The sequence below is a fragment of the Pezoporus occidentalis genome, unplaced genomic scaffold, assembly GCF_034315485.1.
Source record: "Pezoporus occidentalis ecotype Australia unplaced genomic scaffold, CSIRO_AGI_Poc_V1 ctg12, whole genome shotgun sequence".
NCBI classification, from domain to species: Eukaryota; Metazoa; Chordata; class Aves; order Psittaciformes; family Psittacidae; genus Pezoporus; species Pezoporus occidentalis.
Window position 1 is genome coordinate 24,670 of NW_026912994.1, and position 18,887 is coordinate 43,556.

The 18,887-nt window shown below is 36.5% G+C and overlaps 1 protein-coding gene across 1 annotated transcript in view; it reads left to right on the forward strand.

Moving 5' to 3' along the window:
* The window catches only part of LOC134156941 (low-density lipoprotein receptor-related protein 1B), a gene marked incomplete at its 5' end in the record, with an annotated part of 264,744 nt that overhangs the window by 18,981 nt on the left and 226,876 nt on the right, over window positions 1-18,887 (forward strand). Inside the window, 6 exons of the mRNA XM_062605389.1 lie at window positions 2,888-3,088; window positions 6,729-6,974; window positions 11,468-11,659; window positions 13,200-13,404; window positions 16,705-16,869; window positions 17,782-18,026. Of these exons, the coding sequence (XP_062461373.1) occupies window positions 2,888-3,088; window positions 6,729-6,974; window positions 11,468-11,659; window positions 13,200-13,404; window positions 16,705-16,869; window positions 17,782-18,026 (1,254 nt within the window). The remainder of the gene's footprint in view (window positions 1-2,887; window positions 3,089-6,728; window positions 6,975-11,467; window positions 11,660-13,199; window positions 13,405-16,704; window positions 16,870-17,781; window positions 18,027-18,887) is intronic.

Below are 18,887 nucleotides of genomic sequence, written 5' to 3' on the forward strand. Positions count from 1 at the left end.
ACATGCATAAACATCTGCTGTCTACTAATAGCTTTTAAAACACAGAAATTACCATCTTCTTGAAAGAATGTAGTTCAATCTAAGTCTCAGGCGTGTTCTACAGGACAAGCAAGATCATCAATTTATCATCATGACATTTAGTTAAATGTGTCAGAACGTTCATTTTGATGGAAATGAGCTTGAGTCCATTCTGTAAGTTAGGAAGGCATTACAGATGTAGGAAGCAAGAATTAACAGTAAGATGAAGCTGAATGCAATAACGCTCCATCAAAGCAGTTTTCCTACAGTAAAATATATAATCAGTTGAAAAACTTCCTGGGCTCAGTATCCCAACAAAGAATGAACAGTATATAAAAAGTTAGTTCTGTCATACTTACTAATATTTGTAGGAAATAAAAAATGTTGGAAAAGCATTTTGATCTGGCTTTCCCACATACTACTTGCTTCAGAAATTTTGATTCATTACTTTATGTATATTTTTCTGTTACACGAAAAAGCCATGGAAAAGAATAGATAGATCCATTGAGACAGTTAATATATGGTGGAATTTTACTAGAAATGTTCCTGGAAACCAAAAATGTAAATTTCAGTAACAGTCAGTAAAGCGAAAATGCTTAAGTGAGTAGTAAGGAATTATTTCAAGACGGTCATAATACTTCATTAAGTCCATCTCTTATAATTTTGGCAAAGATTATTTCTTTGAATATATATTCTACTTAAGAACATGTCATAGCTATTGTAGTAGAAGATTAATCTTTCATTATAAAACATATCTTCATTAAAGTAAGAGGAAGGCAGTAAAACTGATCTGCTCTGTAAATATTTGTATGTATAAAAGGTTAAAAAACAGATTTGGAGCTGTACTGGAAGCAATGTCAGTTTACTTTGGGATCTGGTTAGTTTGCTTGATGATGGTATTTTCCATTAGCTTTCATTCTACTGCTGTGTTATAATAATGTATAAAAATCAATGATCATCTCAAGATAATAAAGAATATGGGCACTTTTTTTTAAACGCTTGTGATTCCAAGTAATGATAAAACACAAACATATCATGCATGCAACTTTGTTTTCTTGTGTCTGTGCAATTCTGTTTTTTTCATTGTAGGGTATTTGGGACTTTGGCCACTGTAAAAGATGGTGAAAGCTTTTCATTCTAATTGACACCTTTTATTTTCATTCTAATTGACACTTTTTAAGTTTTCCAGGTGATTGCACTGGAAAAATGGTGTTCTGTTGCTTGAAACCACACTCACTGTAGTTTGATCCTAAATTTTCACTCCTTCTTTTTCTTCATTGAAAGTGAAAACAGTCTCACATATGCTTTGTGAGTGCTGCAGAAACATAAATTTTTCATTGTTCTTGTTTTGCTATATTTTGCCCTGTTGTCACTCTTTGATGACATTAGCACCCTTCCCATTAAAAGATGACTAAAATATAAAATGAAAAGCATTATTTTACTCTCAAGCAAATATTTCCTTTAAAGAAAACTGAAATCTGCTACTGTATTATGGCAGATAGTAGAGTTACAGTTAGGGACATTTGCTACACTGTGTGGAACGCAATAAAGAATCCCTTTTGAGGTGGTTTTATATCGTCATAGTACAGAAGTAAAAGGCTGCCTGTAGCAGACGTGACACTGACGTGCATTAAAGAGCAAACAGCGTTTTGTTCCAATTGATTATTTCACACAATGACTTGCTTGCTCCCCCCACAAAGTTATGATCAGTCTCGGCTTCCTATTTGGAGGATTGTTGCTAAACTGGGAAGAGGGGCCTGAAAGGTGTGTCATTTCATGCTGTGCAAAGGTTTGCAGTTATCAGGCTCGGGCATCATTGGTCAGTCCCTGGGCATCCACCAGCATTGTCGTCAATGGATCTAGACATTTCCAGGATCTTCTTTCCCATTCTGGACTGATTTTTCTCTACCTAGTTTATAGGCAGGAGCACAGCCCAAGCTTCCTAACCTGTGGTTCTTCCTGTTGTCTCTTTATTACTCAAAGAATAAAGTACATTCCACTTCAGTCTAGGTGTTATCAAAATTTACAACTAGCCCATACTGGTTGTAGCTAGCAAGTAACAAGTTTATGCTTGAGACCTGGAAATCAGTTTGGAACGAGAGAGAGCACTCACAGATGCACACCTGGAAGTGGTAGCATTCTTAATCTCAGTTATTTTTCACCTAATAAAATTCCTGTTTTGGGTGATGCTAATCTAATACCTGTATTTTTTTAAAGATAACTCCTCCTTTCCTAATTAAGAGGCTGCCTCTAGACATTGATGATCAGCAGAAAAGTTCTCCCTCCCTCCACCTTTGGAGGAGTGAAAGAAAGGATCTGAACCCTGATTTGCTAAAACTGAAATCATGTAGGAAGTTTCATCTGCTGTAATTAATTTGTCTAAAAGATGATCATTTACCTGTCATAATCTGGGAATGTATTGTATATCGTTTCTGGAAAGATTTTGTTTCTGAAACCTGTGCTAATAGATTTACATTGAAACGTAGCTCCTATGGCAGGCTCTTGGACTAGAAGATAAAAGAAGAGAGATGAAAAAAAGCAGAATTAAAAAGAAAAAAAAGTAAAGCTTTTTATTATAATTTGTAATATATAACAGATTATGAAGCTGTGTCCTGCCTGTATGCAGTTCTGTTCAGCATAGAATAGCTAGGATTGATGTTGTTTGGAAAATTACTGTCAACATTGATCTGGATGGTGCTTCAGAGTATACGTAAAAGTTGACTTTTTTCATCTAAGACGAAAGTACTATTAATAGCAAGCATAATAAAACCAAATATCTGTTGTAATGCTACTGAGGTTGTTTTTTTTTTTTTTTTCTAAAGTTTGCTTCCAGTCTAATTTCCTGTGTTTATTGTCTCTTTTCTCCAAGGGAGATGCATTAGCAAAGCGTGGCTATGTGATGGCGATATTGATTGTGAGGATCAGTCTGATGAGGATAATTGCGAGGGCTATATGTGTGGACCACCAAAATACCCTTGTGCTAATGATACCTCCATCTGCCTACAGCCTGAGAAGCTCTGCAATGGGAGAAGAGATTGTCCTGATGGATCTGATGAAGGCGACCTTTGTGGTATTTCTTTTAGACACATTTTCTTGATTATTCTTGTTTTATTGCTATTATTGTTTGTCATAATACTTTTTACCTAAAAAACAGATCTCATGTTTATCTTACTGAAATTTTATTATAGTAGCTCATAGGATGATTTTTTTACTTCAATCATAGTGGGTTTGTGCTTGAAGTATTAGTTTTCTTCAAATAAGGGAAAACATAATTCTTAGGTAATTCCTTAATTTCCTAACCCCTTAAAATACTCCTAGAGAAAAACAATTTAAAAGGCTCTGCTATATATGAAAGGATAAGCTAATCTGCAGCTCTCTCCAACTACAAAAGCTTAAGGTCTCCTTTTGGTTCAGCTCAGTATACAGCTGGTTTTCTGGGCTGTGTGCCTGCAGAGCGCTGCTGGCTCATGTTCAGTTTCTCTTCATTCAATACCCAGAGGTGTTCCTCCTTAGGGCTGCTCTCCGTCTGTTCCCTGCCCACCCTGTATCTGTGCTTAGGACTGCCCTGACCCACATGCAGGACCTTACACTTGGCCTTGTTGAACTTCCTGAGGTTTGCACAGGCCCACTTCTCAAAAGTGTCAAGGTCCCTCTGGGTGGCATCCAGTCTCTCCAGTGTGTCAAATGCACCACATGAGCTGGTGCCATCAGAAAGCTTGCTGAGGGTTCACTGGGTCCCACTGTCCCTGTCACTGAAAAAGATGTTAAATGACGCTAATCCCAATACTGACCCCCGAGGAATGTCACTCGTCACAGGTCTTCACTTGAACATTGAGCTATTGACCACAGCTGTTCAGCATAACCATCCAGCAATTCCTTATCCACTGAGTGGTCCATCCATCAATTCCATGATTCTCCTTTTTAGACAAGGATGTGATGCTGGACAGTGTCCAATATTTTGCACAAGTCCAGGTAGATGACATCAGCTGCTCTTTCCTGATCCACCAGTGCTGTGGTTTGGTGGATGTCAGTGCTATAACCCCAGCATAGAAGGTCACCAGATTTGTCAGGCACAATTCACCCTTAGTGAAGCTGTGTTGGCTGTCACCTATCACCTCCTTATTTTCCATGTGCCTTAGGATAGTGTTCTGCTCCACAGTCTTGCTGAGCACTGAGGTGAGATCAGCCTGTAATTCCTTAGGTCTTCCTTTTTCCCCCTTTTAAAAATGGGGTTTATTTTCCCCTTTTCCAGTTAGTGAGAACTTCGTCAGACTGCAACAACCTCTCAAATATGATAGCCAGTAGCTTAGCCCCTTCATCTGCCAGTTTTCTCATCCCACAGATACATCTCATCAGGTCCCATGGACTTGTGTACCTTCAGCTTAGTGAGCAGTTCTTCATTCTCCTAGTCCCTGACTTTGCCTTCTGTGGCTTGAACAGTGTGGTTGGAGCTCTTGACAGTGAAGACTGATGCAAAAAAAGTCATTGAATACCTTAGCATTCTCCATATCCCAAGTAACCAGGTCTCCCATTTCCTTCTGGAGAGGGCCCACATTTTCCTTAGTTTTCATTCTATCACTGGTACACCTATGGAAGCTTTTCTTGTTGCCCTTGACATCTCTGGTCAGCTTTAATTCTATGAGGGCTTTAGATTTGCTGACCTGATCCCTGGGTGCTTGGACAGTTTCTTTTTATTCCTCCCAGGCTGCCTGTCCTTGCTTCCACCCTCTTTAGGCTTCCTTTCTGTGTCTGAGTTTGTCCAGGAGCTTCTTCTTCATCCATGCAAGCCGCCTGGTCTTTTTGCCTGACTTCCTCTATGTTGGGATGCACCACTCCTGAGCTTGGGGAAGTGATCCTTGAACATTACCCAGCTTTAGGAAAAATTTTGGTGATTTTATAATTATTATTTTATTATTATATCAGTTTGCCCCTTGCCACTGACCTTGCTTTGCATAAGATGTTTTCCAAGCTCCAGCATTCTGTTGCAAAGCATTTGGAGATATTTACAAACATTTTTACCCTCTAGGGTCTGTCATTCCTAGGAGATCCTGCACTGGACTAAGGACAGTTGCTTAGCACAGGAGGCAGAGTTCACCAGCTGGGCAACAGCAGTTGCAGGGTATGTCAGAGAGATCTTCGCACTGTCCTGTTCTGCTGGTCAGTCTTGCAGATGGTGCTGCAGGAGAGGACCTGAAATTCAGTGCTCCTCTGGAATATATTATGTTGTAGACCTAAATCCTCTGAGAGCTACATACGAATCTCATGCTGTCTAGACTCCAGGTGAAAAAAATTACAATGTAAGATAATTTATATTATTTCTCTGCTGTTTCTGTGATTGGACAATTATGCTCCTACTAGTAGCAGGCCATTATGACACTTTTATCCTATCGGCTACTATGTAGGGCCAAGCTTGGATTGTAATAGTTTCAACTTTTAGATGGTGTGTTATTAGTCAACAGATATTTCAGTGATTTTTAATTAGCTAGCTTTAAAACATACCTAACCATAAACTGAAAGATGGGATGTTGGGGTGTTGAACAACACATTTGCCATTAGGCACACAAAGGAACTTGAATCCTTTATGAGAAAAAAAGCCACAAAAGACCAAACATGAAATTTGAACAAAGGACTGCTAGAAGAAGGCTTTATTATTCTTATTGGTATATTTTTTATTTTGTTTTGGTTTGTTTGTTTGTTTTGTTGTTTTTCATGTTTTTTTTTTAAATGGCAAGGAAATATTTTGTCTGTAGGAATCTGCTGCATTTTATACATCTTGCCATAAGTGAGCAAGGCTTTTAGGAACTTCTTAAAATCAAACAAAATAATTAAAAGGTACCAAAAAAAAAAGGAAAAAAACACCCCAAAAGCCTGGTTTCCAGCTGCAGTAGGTCAGTTTGGTCTTCCCATTGATACCCTGAACACCAGTAGTACTATGAGGTAAGGAATAGTTCTATAGGTTGGTTGTTTTTTTTTTCTTTGCTTCAAAACTCTCAGACTTTCTCACAGACACAATTTTCATGCTTTTAATTCAGGTGTTTTAAGGTTTTCCTAAATCAACTCCAATTTGCTTAGCAGAGCTTTGTAAATCATCAAATACCTGCAGAATATAGTGTGAGAGTGCTGACAGAGATTGCAGCAGTAGTATTCTGAAGTTGATCTTACTGGAAAATGAGGAGAAAGAAATCCTGATTTTTACTTCTTATTTGTAATATTTCTTTGACAAGTTGCTTGTGATATGGATATGTAGGACTAAGAGTTGAAGCCTTCTACCTGAAAGCTCAAGTCGCTGGAGGTAGGGAAGTATTTGTGAAAGTACACTTGTTTCTCTGGGCATCAGGTTTTGATCACCATTGAAGATGGTTGTGCTGTAATGGCCTTTGAACTGACTCTGTATGGACACTCTTTAATTATTACTGAATAAAATAATATGCATGCAAGCCTGAAAATATATGTATATTGTACATCCGCCATGCTACAAGCTTGGAAAGTTGCAGTAAAGCTACTATGCCAATACATATAATGTAGATTATATGAATATAATGTAGATTGTAATGCAGTAAAGCTACCATGCCAATACTTATAAATTAGATAATATAAAAAATTGAATCTAGAAAGCTGTTTAACAAATGTAAAATTAATTTTCTGCTACTTAGGTGCCTGTCAGCCTTGCAGCTTTTAATGTTTGGGAAATTTTTTCCATGTTATTTCAGATGAATGTTCACTTAACAATGGGGGATGTAGCCATCAATGTTCTGTGATTCCCGGAGGAAGAATTGCATGCTCCTGCCCTGCAGGATTCAGTCTTAGTATAGACAACAAAACTTGTGAGATCATGGATTACTGTACCAGGCACCTTAAGTGTAGTCAAGTATGTGAACAGCATAAAAATACTGTCAAGTGCTCCTGTTATGAAGGCTGGAAGCTCAGTAAGGATGGAGAAAACTGTGTTAGTACTGGTGAGTTGAAATTTAATGTATTTTTAATATTCTAGATGTTAATAGCTGTTATGTCCCTTTAGTGAGAGTTTATTTCAGTTTTGAAAGAAATATAGGTTTGAATTGTCCAAATGCACGGATGACAGCAATATGAAGAACTCATTAAAGCTGGCCCTATTCTTCATGCAGGATGAAGTGGTATTGCAATATAAGCCTTTCTAAGAATGTCAATATCACATAATTCCTAAGTTGTTTGAGTTTTATAATTTTTCATGTAGATTTAATATACAGGGGATATATATACATAAGTGTGTGTATATGTATGTATAGTATGGTGGATTCACTATGTATTTTGAAGAAGTGGATCCGCCTGTGACATCGTGGTATTGATCAGTGTTACTTGAGGGTTCAGAAGTTTAATTTTAAACATTCATGCACACACATACAGTCAATTATCCTCTCCCTGTTAGCATTCACAGTTTAACCTGGTTTTTCACCTGTGACGTTCTGGTTCTTGTTTTTGGACATCAGTAAGGATGGACAGAGCCTTGGGTGACATGGTTTAGTGTGATGTGTCCCTGCTCATTTCAGGGGGGTTGGAACTAGATGATCCTAAGGTCCTTTCCAACCCTAACTATTCTATGATTCTATGATTATGTGAAAGCTAGAAATAAACGCCAAAGTTTCCTGTTGCTAGTCACCTGAGATTTAGTAGTTTGCAGCCAACTTAATGGTCCTTATTTCAGAAAAGGCAAATTCTAATCAATCTGCCTTGACAATGAGCTACTTTATACAACATTTTAGAGCTTCATTACAGTAGTAATGAAGGCCGTAAATTACTTATTGCCAAAACATCTATTGGATGCAAGAAAAATATTTTTCTTCTGCAAAAAAATCAGTAATTAAAATTTATGTTTATATCATGGATGTTCTTCTAAAGAGCTTTTTAGCAAATGCTGGTGAATCACAAGTGCCTTAGAGCTATTTTTTAATTCATTAAGAATGTGATTTACATTCATCAGGCTGGAATGACTGTTGTTGTAATTTCCAGAATGATCTCTAAATTGAGTCTTTGTGCCTCCATAATTGTTACTATCATATGTAAATAGTTACTAATACAGTATGAGATCAGGAACATATGTTGTTCAGATAGTAGACTATCAAGTCCTCCTTTACTGGTATATCGCTGCAGTTCTGCATATTTGAACTTCAATTCATTGCTGTTAAAGTTCTTATCTTATGATATTGCTTTTTCCTTACTCTTAGTGGCTTTCAACCAGTCTGATTTGTTTTCTTATGGACATCTACAGTAATTCAAAAAGTTCATTCTCAATGAGTTACAGAAATGAAAAAAATTGTTTAAGACAGAGTTAGTAACCTGGTGGAGGAAACAAAATTGAAACAAACTTTAAGTTTAAGCAAATAGAGATGACCAGCATTTGGAATCTAAGGGGGAAAAAAAAAACAAACAACCCACAGTGACATTCATATGTGCTGGAAAGTAAGAAAAGTGAGACTACAGTATCTCAGTTTTTCTTACAGCCATTTGATACTTTATTTTCTTTTATAGGGTGATTGAAGCATAATGTTAAAACTGTTTCAATTCAGTCTGAAAATTCTAAATATAGCTTTAATATAGCTCATTTTACAGAGTCATTGAATGATAAGGTGGAAGGAAGATCAAAGGCTAATACTGCTGTTGTTTTTCTGTTTTCAAAGATCTTCAAGACATTTTAAGTGGTGAGCTCCAAGTTTCTCAGGAGTGAGATGCTGTAGTGCTTTACACTCCTTAAGTTTCCCCCCTCTGTTCCCCACTAGTCTTTCTGAGTCTTCCTGCTCCAGTTTAAGCCTTTAATCCTTGGCTTACCTGTTATTTATATAGAAAACAAGATTTTCCCGTTTTCAATTCATCAGCCTTTTATGTCTTTGGAGAATTTTGTGTGCTTGCACTCATCATCTTATTCCATTGTTTTTCAGATTAAGCAATTCCAAATTGTTCATTCTTTCCTTACAGGCCATGCTTTCTAGACCTCTTACAACACCTGATGATATCCTCTTGCATTCCTGTAGTTGATTCATATTCTTCTTTGAGCCGTACTCAGGACAGAGGACAGTATTGTAGACTGTCTTCACCAAAGTTTAGGTGAAAGGAGTGGAAGGATTATGTCATATTTTTTTCAGGTGCAAACCTTTAGTTGACCTTATTTGCAGCGCCATGCCATTGTTGATCTAATTTTCTAAATTATTTCCTGCAGATCTGGTATCCCATCAGTTATATACTCAGTTTTATGCAGCTTATTACCCTTGGAATGTGATACTTACTGCACGTATAAGAATAGGGAGAGTTGGGCAGTAATAAGTAAAATTCTAGACAGCGCTTGTCCAGGCTGTGGTGATTGATTGCTGCATTGCAAAGTGGTGGCTGAACTCTGGATCACAACTCACCAGCTAGGCAATAATTGCTGCTATCCATGTGGCTACATTTAAATAGCTTTATCATAGAGGAACCTATGTAAACTGGTTTCTGTTGTCTTTCTGAATTCTTTCCAGAGAAATTTTGTACTGCAATGCAGTGTCTTTTGTTTATCGCAATATCAGTTATTCTTTTATGTGATATCATATCTATGACTTCACTGGATATCAGCCACAATAACCAAGAGTCTGAATCTTTGCATTGTTATGGGAAGGGAAAGAAAGTGAAAAAAACACCATATGACTTCTTAAACCACAATTTCCAAACAAATGAAATGTTTACAAAGTATTAGTTGGCCTACGCATTTTCTTACCCATTTCTTATACACTCTTAACTCCTGTACCTTAAATTTGTCAAGATCCAATTGAACTCTAGTCCTTTTCATTGGTGTACTTAATAATTTGCAGTGTAGGTACATCTACTTGATGTAGAGCTTAAATAAGACTTCCTCTACTTTAAACAGAAAAACTCCATCCAACATAGCACAGATTTATTGGATTTCCTTTTTGCGTTGTGTTTTTAATTACTGAGAAATGTTAAAAGAAACTACTGGTAATGTCCATCATGTGTGTTCTTATGCATTGGGGTTGCCAATGTATGTCAGTAGCCTGAGATCTCCTGCATGATAACTGCCACTTTATCAGAAATCGGAAAGTGCTATTAAAGTGTTTCTCAGGTTCAGATAACTGGTACTTGTGAAATAGCTACTAGTATCAGTAATCCTGTTCATCATTATTTATTTAACTACTGTGGAGCTTTGAAAAATTGGCTTTACAGAAAGTCATTCATTGCTTTAACAAATAGGGGTATCATTTGGAAAGTCCAAGCCAGAATGTGAACAAGAATGTCAAGAGCAGAAATATAGCTCTGCTGAAGTACCTGATTAATTTAAAATGTCATAGATAATTTAATCTGTGTGTGTGTAGTGGTCATCAAGAGAAGAACATGAAATTAATCCTTCTGAAAAGAGGTATATATGCATCCTTTTGTGCAACTCTTTAATATTTTAGAACAATACATTATTGACTATTGCTATAAACTGCCAATAATCGGTCTTTGGTATAAAATGGAAGTTTTATTCTATGGAAAAAGGTAAACTCAGTATAGTTTCTGTTTCACTCTAGGAGAAAGAAGGCGAAGGGAAGGGGTATTTGTGGGAGTGGGGGACTGGAGGCAGGGAGGGAAGGAAAGAAAGCTACTTTCCCACATAGAAGGATTGTGTGAAAAAATTTCTTTATTAAACTGGTTATACCAAGTTGATTATTTGATTCCACAGTTTGCAGAATCAGGTTTTTCTTTTTGTTATTATTGCAGCTACTGATTTGAAAAACTTTTCCTAATCTAAAATATGTAAGAACTGTAATAAAAAGCCAATTTTATAGTATGGTTGGCCTGCGCAGAGAATGTTCATAGATATTATTTTATATAAACTCACAGATGCAAATAGTCTAGCATTAATTGAGTAACGAAGGAGAACTTTAGTGGTAGTTGTATGTGTGATGGGGTGTATCAATAAATGTGTAAAATGTTCATTTCTTTCCTTGCTTGGTAGTTTGGGGTGACTTTTTTTTAAGCACATCAATTGAAAACACAAGGTATATTATATTTAAAAGTAGATTATTTATGTTTAGGAAATTGTTTCAACTAACAGGCATTTGAAACAATGAACAATTTAATGGATTTTTTTTTTTTTATGAAACTTAAGAAAACATTTTGACTTTTTGGTAACATGACTTTTTAAGGCTCTAATTATGGACTTGTGGTAGAGCTACAAAGCATGGGTCAATAGTTGAGTTCAATGTTGCTGAATTTAATGTTTAACATCTTTAGCTGGGATCAAAGATAATGCTACAAGGGAGAAGTGAGAAGTCTGTGGGACTGACAATGTATTTGAAAGAATCGTTATCAAAAGGTGATTGTTTTAATCATCTGTCCTGACAAAGTATTCTGGTTTTGTTCTTATTCCAGTTGTCATCTATATCTATATGTAACTATATATTTTTTTATTATTCTTTTGAAATGTATAATCTTCTGTTTCCAGATCCATTTGAAGCTTTCATAATTTTTTCTATTCGACATGAGATCAGAAAAATTGATCTTCACAAACGTGACTACAGCCTCTTAGTTCCTGGTTTAAGAAACACAATAGCACTTGATTTTCATTTCAGTCAGAGTTTACTGTACTGGACAGATGTGGTAGAGGACAAAATTTACAGAGGCAAGCTCTCTGGAGGTATGAATTTAATCTTTAATTTCTCAATAGTAAGAACAACTGCAAGTACAGGTTGTTAGACCTGATAATTTGTAACTGAGCTACCATACATAGAAACAGATTTTGTGATGACATTCTGTTTTTAAAAAGGTGCATATTTAAATTCTGCTTGATATAGAGCTAGAAAACAACTCTATAAACATTATAAAGGTATAAAAGTTTCCTCTTAGAATAGTGTATAGGGAGCAGAAAATGGCAAATGAAAAGGGCTGATACTCCTTCCTTTTCTAATGACTGCAATATTTTTTTTTAATTTGCCTTCACCTTATTAAAAATGTGTAAGAGTTTACCAGATGTCTGATAATTTATCTGCTCTCACTAGGTGAAAGATTTTGTTTCATAATCTTATAGCATTCAGATAGACTTGTTCTTTGCCCTGGTGACATAATTATGGCCTATAACTTGATATAATCTCCTAATATTTACAAAGGGTTTCTAGAAAATGTTCTTTGTTGAAGTGTATATTCAGGTGTTTCCATTCCGCATGAACTAACAGGATAAGCATGTTTAAGTTGCTTCTGGAAAAGTTCATGTGTTCATTTATGCATATGTTCTCCAATACCTTTAGGTGTTTTTTCTGTTTTTTTCTTCTCCTTAGTAGATTGTATTAGATCCAGATCCAGCCCAAGAGAGAAATATCCTACAATGTTAAGTATATAAAGACAGCCGAAGACTTGCTACTTTTCATTAGTTGCTGTGGTGTTTGTATGTGTTACTGTCACCATGTAACATAATCACACTGTACCAGAACCCAACTAATTTTTGTGCTGTATTAAAAAAATAAAATTAAATTTACTCCCTCAGTCTTGCAGCTGTCAAGAATTGTCAAGAGTTGCATCTGCAAGAAGCACTGTGCCCTCCTGAAGGTCCTGAGGGCTACCAGAGTGCTTATGTACTTGCCCTTTATGTGAAAAATTTTGAGAGCCTCGAGAGGAAGTATTGATAGGGAACAGTTGTTAGTAGGTAGTGACTAAGTAGGGCTATTTGTGTGAGCTTTTCACAATATGTTGTCCAAACAGGGTTCTCCCTGTGATTTATAGCTTCATCACAATCTGTAGGTTTTCGCTTTTTCTGATTAAGAAAAAACTGAAATAGAGCTGCAAGAGTTCTGCCTATTTGTCTATAGTCACTAGGAAGTGAAGCATGAGCACATACTTTCCAAGTGCTGCAAAAGAGGTCACTGGTAATAAGGCAAATCTTCCTGTGTTACTATGTGTGTGATCTCTGACCTTTATTGAAAGTTTAAGAACTTTACTTATTAAAGCATCGAACAAACATTTGATTACTGTGGATGTTTATTTGTACACTACTGGAATTGTACTTCTTTGTACATTTGTAAAAAAAAAGTCACATGGAACAAGTAGTATCATCCATCAGATTAATCCGCAGTTCTCTCCAAGAGCGTATGATAGACTTGTATATCCATGTTCACTGTATCAGACTCTACATTACTTCTTTAGGACTTAACCCCCACCGTCTTTGTTTTTTTTTTTTCTTTAAGGTGTTAGTGCCATTGAGGTGGTAGTTCAACATGGCCTGGCCACACCTGAAGGACTCACTGTAGACTGGATTGCAGGAAACATATACTGGATAGACAGTAATTTGGACCAAATTGAAGTAGCGAAACTAGATGGCACTTTAAGAACAACATTAATAGCAGGAGCTATGGAGCATCCAAGGGCTATTGCTTTGGATCCCAGATATGGGTAATTATAAAAAAAAAAATATTTTGGTGTGTGTTGCAAAGTATTTTAAAGATAGAGGTTTAAATGTGAGACGGTTTTATTTCTTTTTCTTTTCTTTTTTTTTTTCCTGTGAGTTATAGTTCTTATTTGTAATGGTTCTTGAAAGAATATTTTGAGTGAAATACAGTGCATTGCTACTCTGTTTTGCACCAGTGAAAAGGGTCAAGAAAAGCTAAGTTGGGGGATACAGGGATCTGTTTGTTGGCAAATTACTTCTCTTGCTATGTGATTGTTTAATTTTTTACTGTGGATGTAACAGGAGCCTTGGATGATAGTAAGGCTCTATCATGATGTGGATGATAGTAATTAGGTCTAACTTTCCTGTGCGGTTAAAGGACAGATTTAGGTATTGCCAAGGTGATTCATCCCATTTAGAGACTGAGATTGGGTTTTGGTTTTAGTGGAGTTATAAAAGTATAGTTTAGAGGTTACTGGAACACTAAAAGTTGAGTGGGGTAAATCCCACCTTTTGTGTTTGGTTTTCCGTCTTTAAAGTGAAGACAGTGCTTGCCAACTTCTGTCAGTATTTTTTTCTACCTATTCATAAGGGGTAGTCTATAAACTAGAATATTTTTCATCATAAGCAACTGAGTGTAGTAGATTCAGCCTACTACCATGAATATGGATTTTATCTAGTGCTGTCATAATTAAATGTTTCTAATAAAAATTAGAATATTTTCATAATATCAAACGATATTAATTAAAACAGGTCAAAACTGGGTGCTTCAGAAAAGTATGCTTGAACTAATTGTCTGATTTTGGTAATACAGGAAAACATTTTTTGTTGTGTTAGCATAAAGAATAATTTTAACAGTCATCAAATATGTGAAAGTATTTCACAATTCCATTTGAAAATCTTCACAGTAAAACAAAGCACTGTTAAAACTTTGCTTAGGGTATTTTTTCTTTCTTGTAAAATTAGCCTCATTTTTTTGGCAGGGCAAAAATGAGCCATATAAACCATTTGTGTTCAAATTTAAGTCAATTGACTGAAGTTGTGGTATGGAAGTGAAACTGTTCATGGAACCCTAAACTCCCTACTGAGCCACGTGTCAGTTCTGATTCTGTATTGAAATTCAGTCTTTCACTACAAAAATGTTATGATTCTTGGAGTTAGAGGAGTGTTTTGAGGCTATATGAAATTGCAAACTCATTACAGAAACCTCATTATACAATATTGTGTATAGGTGGATCCTCTTAGGGAGGCTAAAACGTATTGGTCAGGAGCTACATCCTCTTCTTACAATTATTGTTCTTTGAGAGGGGAAAAAAAAATTGGCCAACAATAATATAAATTTCAAAGAGCTTGCAGTTATGATATTCAGCTTTGCTCAAGAACCTGCTATGATCTATTATCTGTCTTCATTGAATATTTATTTCAGAAACACAGCTTTAGACATAAAAATATAAGTAGATAACGGCCCCAGATTCTGGAACCTGAGGTCCCTTCTGGACCTAAATTCTGAATTATGAGCTATATGCTTTAGCAAGTAAGTATGCTGGCTTCTCAATTCAGATGCTAGAAAGCTTATTTACAGAGTGCATTACTTATCCATAGAGATCTTTAAAAAGAGGCATCTTGTTGGCAGAAGACTTGGTAGATAAGTTGCTCAAATTAAATGGTTGGGAGGGGAAAAAAAAAAAAATCAGATCACCACTCTTCCTGAAACTGAAATCTTAATCTGCCTTTTGAAAATCTAGAAGCAATTGCATGCTACATTTTGTTAGAAGTGAGAGAAGAATAAAATTTTTGAACTCAGATGGGAACAGCTCCTCAATCTTCTCACAAATAAATATGAGCAAACACTGATGATTCAGAGTGGATGGTTGTGTTGGGATAACAGATTTATGCAGTCCTAATGGAGATACAGTTGCTGAAGCTGCATTCCAGTCTGCAGTGAGGCTGAGCATGTATTCTCAGTCCACACACACAGAGATGCATCTATAAGTAAACATAGGTCTACACAGGTGGAAACTCTCAGCACAAAGGAGCAGCACCAATGATACCATCCTGTTAACTGCTCTGGCTATTAAGGATGAAGGTCTATTAATGGGAAATATACACGTGTAATGTGGATTCCTCCAGTAACTGAGTTTAGACACTTAACACACCAGTTAAGCCTGGCTTTCCTCTTTGACAGCGATCACATGCTGACATGTGCAGTTTCAGTTGTTCTGCTTGCATGCACCCGAACGTGTGATCTGTCGTCACAGGTCACTCCCACCCTGTGCTGTAACCTGTTGTCTGGCTCCAGCTTCTGACACATGGCTGTCTGTACACACAGTGTGCACACGGAGAGAAGAGACCCTCACCCAGGGAGAGAGAATTGGAATTTGGTAGAAAGGCCTCTTTATACCCTTATCCTTATTGTTTAAATATAGATTGTGCTACTGTTCATAGACACTAAATGGAGAGTCCTTATATAATATATGTTAAGGACTAATTCTGGCCAGTGTTGCTTGTCAAAAGTTTTCTTGCAGTCTGACTCTCTGCAGTTAAGTCTTTACAACAGTCAAAAGTTTTCATATCAAAGGCATTCTTTTCCTTCAAAAAATAAAAAAAGTTAAAAATTTAATAGGGTAAGAGCAGTAAAGAGTGTATTTTGGGCCTTTTGGTGACACTGCTTCTGTCACTTAGGTAACTTCTTTGCTGTACTAGTGAAAGCTTACCTTATTAGAAAAAAGTTGCAGATGGTACATAACGCAGGCTACCGTGCAACATGTCTTTTCAGTTTTCTTAGCAAGATTAATCTGTATAAAATCTGCTAGTTACATACCCAAATCTGGGGGTCTTGACTGCATCACTCTGAAGACTAAGTGGAAATATCTAGTTTGGCCTGTTGTTTAATCTCTGCTGCCTCAAAATACTTTTCTTTCTTTCTCCCCTCCTCATCTGTGGATCACTGTCTTTTTTTTTGTCCTTTTTTTGTGTTTCTTTTTTAATGAGATGAGTTTGTAATTATAGAAGACAAGAAAAGCTGTTATGTGTATGAATGGGCATGAAAAAGGAACACTATTAAACTTAAAGTTTTTAAAAAACTTTCTGAGACTTAATAATTGTTCTAACACTAATAAAGAAATACTACCTCCATGTTACTCTGTTACTTCAAGGAATTTATATAGTTGCCCAGATTAATCTGTTTATTCCTTTCATTTAAAATGTTTGACTGAACTTTTTTGTCTTAAATAATAATTTCAGTTTATTCTTCTTGCTTTAATATTTTCTTGTGTCTCTTTTCATTTTCATTTTGCTCTCACCAGAATCCTGTTTTGGACAGACTGGGATGCAAATTTTCCTCGCATTGAATCCGCTTCCATGAGCGGAGCAGAAAGAAAGATCATATACAAAGATATGGATACCGGGGCCTGGCCGAACGGCCTTACTGTAGATCACTTTGAAAAAAGAATAGTGTGGACAGATGCCAGGTAAAGTGATAACAGTATTCCGATTATCTGTTTATATATCCTTATTTTTACATACAGAAATGTGAACTACGCTGTAAGTGCATGCTTACAGTGTAGGAATGTAAGTTGCTATGTATGGAAGTGGAGTATACAGTATGTATGTAAAGAGTCTGGTGCACATACAGTATGTACATTTCTTTAGTTGCGTTACTAGTATGTATAATTTCTTCATGGTCTGTAGCAGCAGACTCTTATGGCTCTGACCAGGCTTCTCAGGCACCTTCCAGTGCACATCCAGCCTGTGGTCTCAAGAGACCATTTCAGCTCCTCCCTGGACCTCACACCATGTCCAGGTGACACCACCAGTCTCCTGCCTGGCCACAGCACTGCGTGGCAATGGGCCCTCTTGGTCCAGTCCTGTCTTGTCATCGTAAACTTTTCTGGTGATTTGGACTGTTGGTTGAATCAGGCTGCCACTCCTGTGGCCTGCTCTGCTCACCTTGCCCAGGGTCAGTAGGAAGTCCCCCTTAACAGCGAAGCTTCTGCCTGCCAGCTGCGGTATCATCCATGACTCCTGGCCTTAGAGAGCATCTGTACATGTGTCCTCTCTGACACTTACACGTGGAAGACCCAAGCTATTTCTCTGTTTTTTCTGTAAGTTTGTTTGAATGGAAACTGATTTTTCTGCTGTATTTTCACAACATGGAGGTAAATTTGAGTTTAAAAACAGTATACAAGCAAACCAGTATTTCATATTCCTAGTTAAATAAGATGAACTAAATCATTTCTGAAGTTAATGATTGTACTTTAATCATTCTTTGGTCTTATTAGTATGTAAGAGTAAGGTTTTTATACATTTTGCATAATATCATAATGGTTGTGTTGATTTTCATTTTATTTTTATGAAATCTTAAATCTGGGATTATCTTGCAGGTCAGATGCCATTTATTCTGCATTATATGATGGAACCAGCATGATAGAGATTATAAGGGGTCATGAATATCTTTCTCACCCTTTTGCCGTTTCTTTGTACGGGAGTGAAGTTTATTGGACAGATTGGAGGACCAATACACTTGCAAAAGCCAATAAATGGACTGGCCAAAATGTCACTGTAATACAAAAGACAAGTGCTCAGCCATTTGATCTTCAGATATATCATCCAAGTCGTCAACCACAAGGTAACTATTTGTAAAATAATTAATTATTATTTGGGGGGGAGGGAATTTAGTATATTAATTTAATATACAAATATCTGTATATGAATTTGCCTTGAACTGTCAATTCTTAAGTAAGTGTTGTATTCAGCACTAGTGTTCCTTTGATGGTAATAGAATATTCAAACCAGAAGCTTTATAGGATCAGTGACTGTGAATATTGCCCATTTAGTCTCTTGATCTTGATCTGCTACAAAGCTAGTGCAGAACCACGTTTGTTTAAAAGTTCCAACTTATTTTTTTAACTTTAAAAAAATAAACTAGTAACTAGTCTAACAGAAGGAAAAATACAGTATTCACTCTCTTTCTCTTGCTTCTCTGCAGAGGATAAGAAACTTTTCTCTGAAATAAACTGTGAATACAATTTTTAGTTGTAAATATTAATTCTGTGCTGTAATATGTCTTATTTTTTTTCATTCACTTGTCTATTTGCTTTTCAGTCTTCTTGTTCACTCTTAAGACTGCATAACTTAGATGACCACAGTGGCAGAATCTACTTTTCTACCTAAATAGCCCTAACTGGGTGTTGTCCATAAACTGACACTTTTACAAAACATATCCTATTCCCTTATCAACTTTTATCTTAAATAACATTTATGATTTTCAATTTCAAATTAGCACAGTATGTCTTTTATGGGTGTCGTGGTTTAAACTCAGTCAGGTAATTCGTTCGCTCACTTCCCCCCCCCTTTCTTGCCCTCCCCCTGTATCCCGGGTCCCCGTCGGCCGGGGCCCTGTAATGAACTTGGCCTATTGGAGGCATGAGTTTGGAGCTTAAAAATTCCAGAAACATCAAAACTTATTTTTGGTGTGGGTAACAGTCAA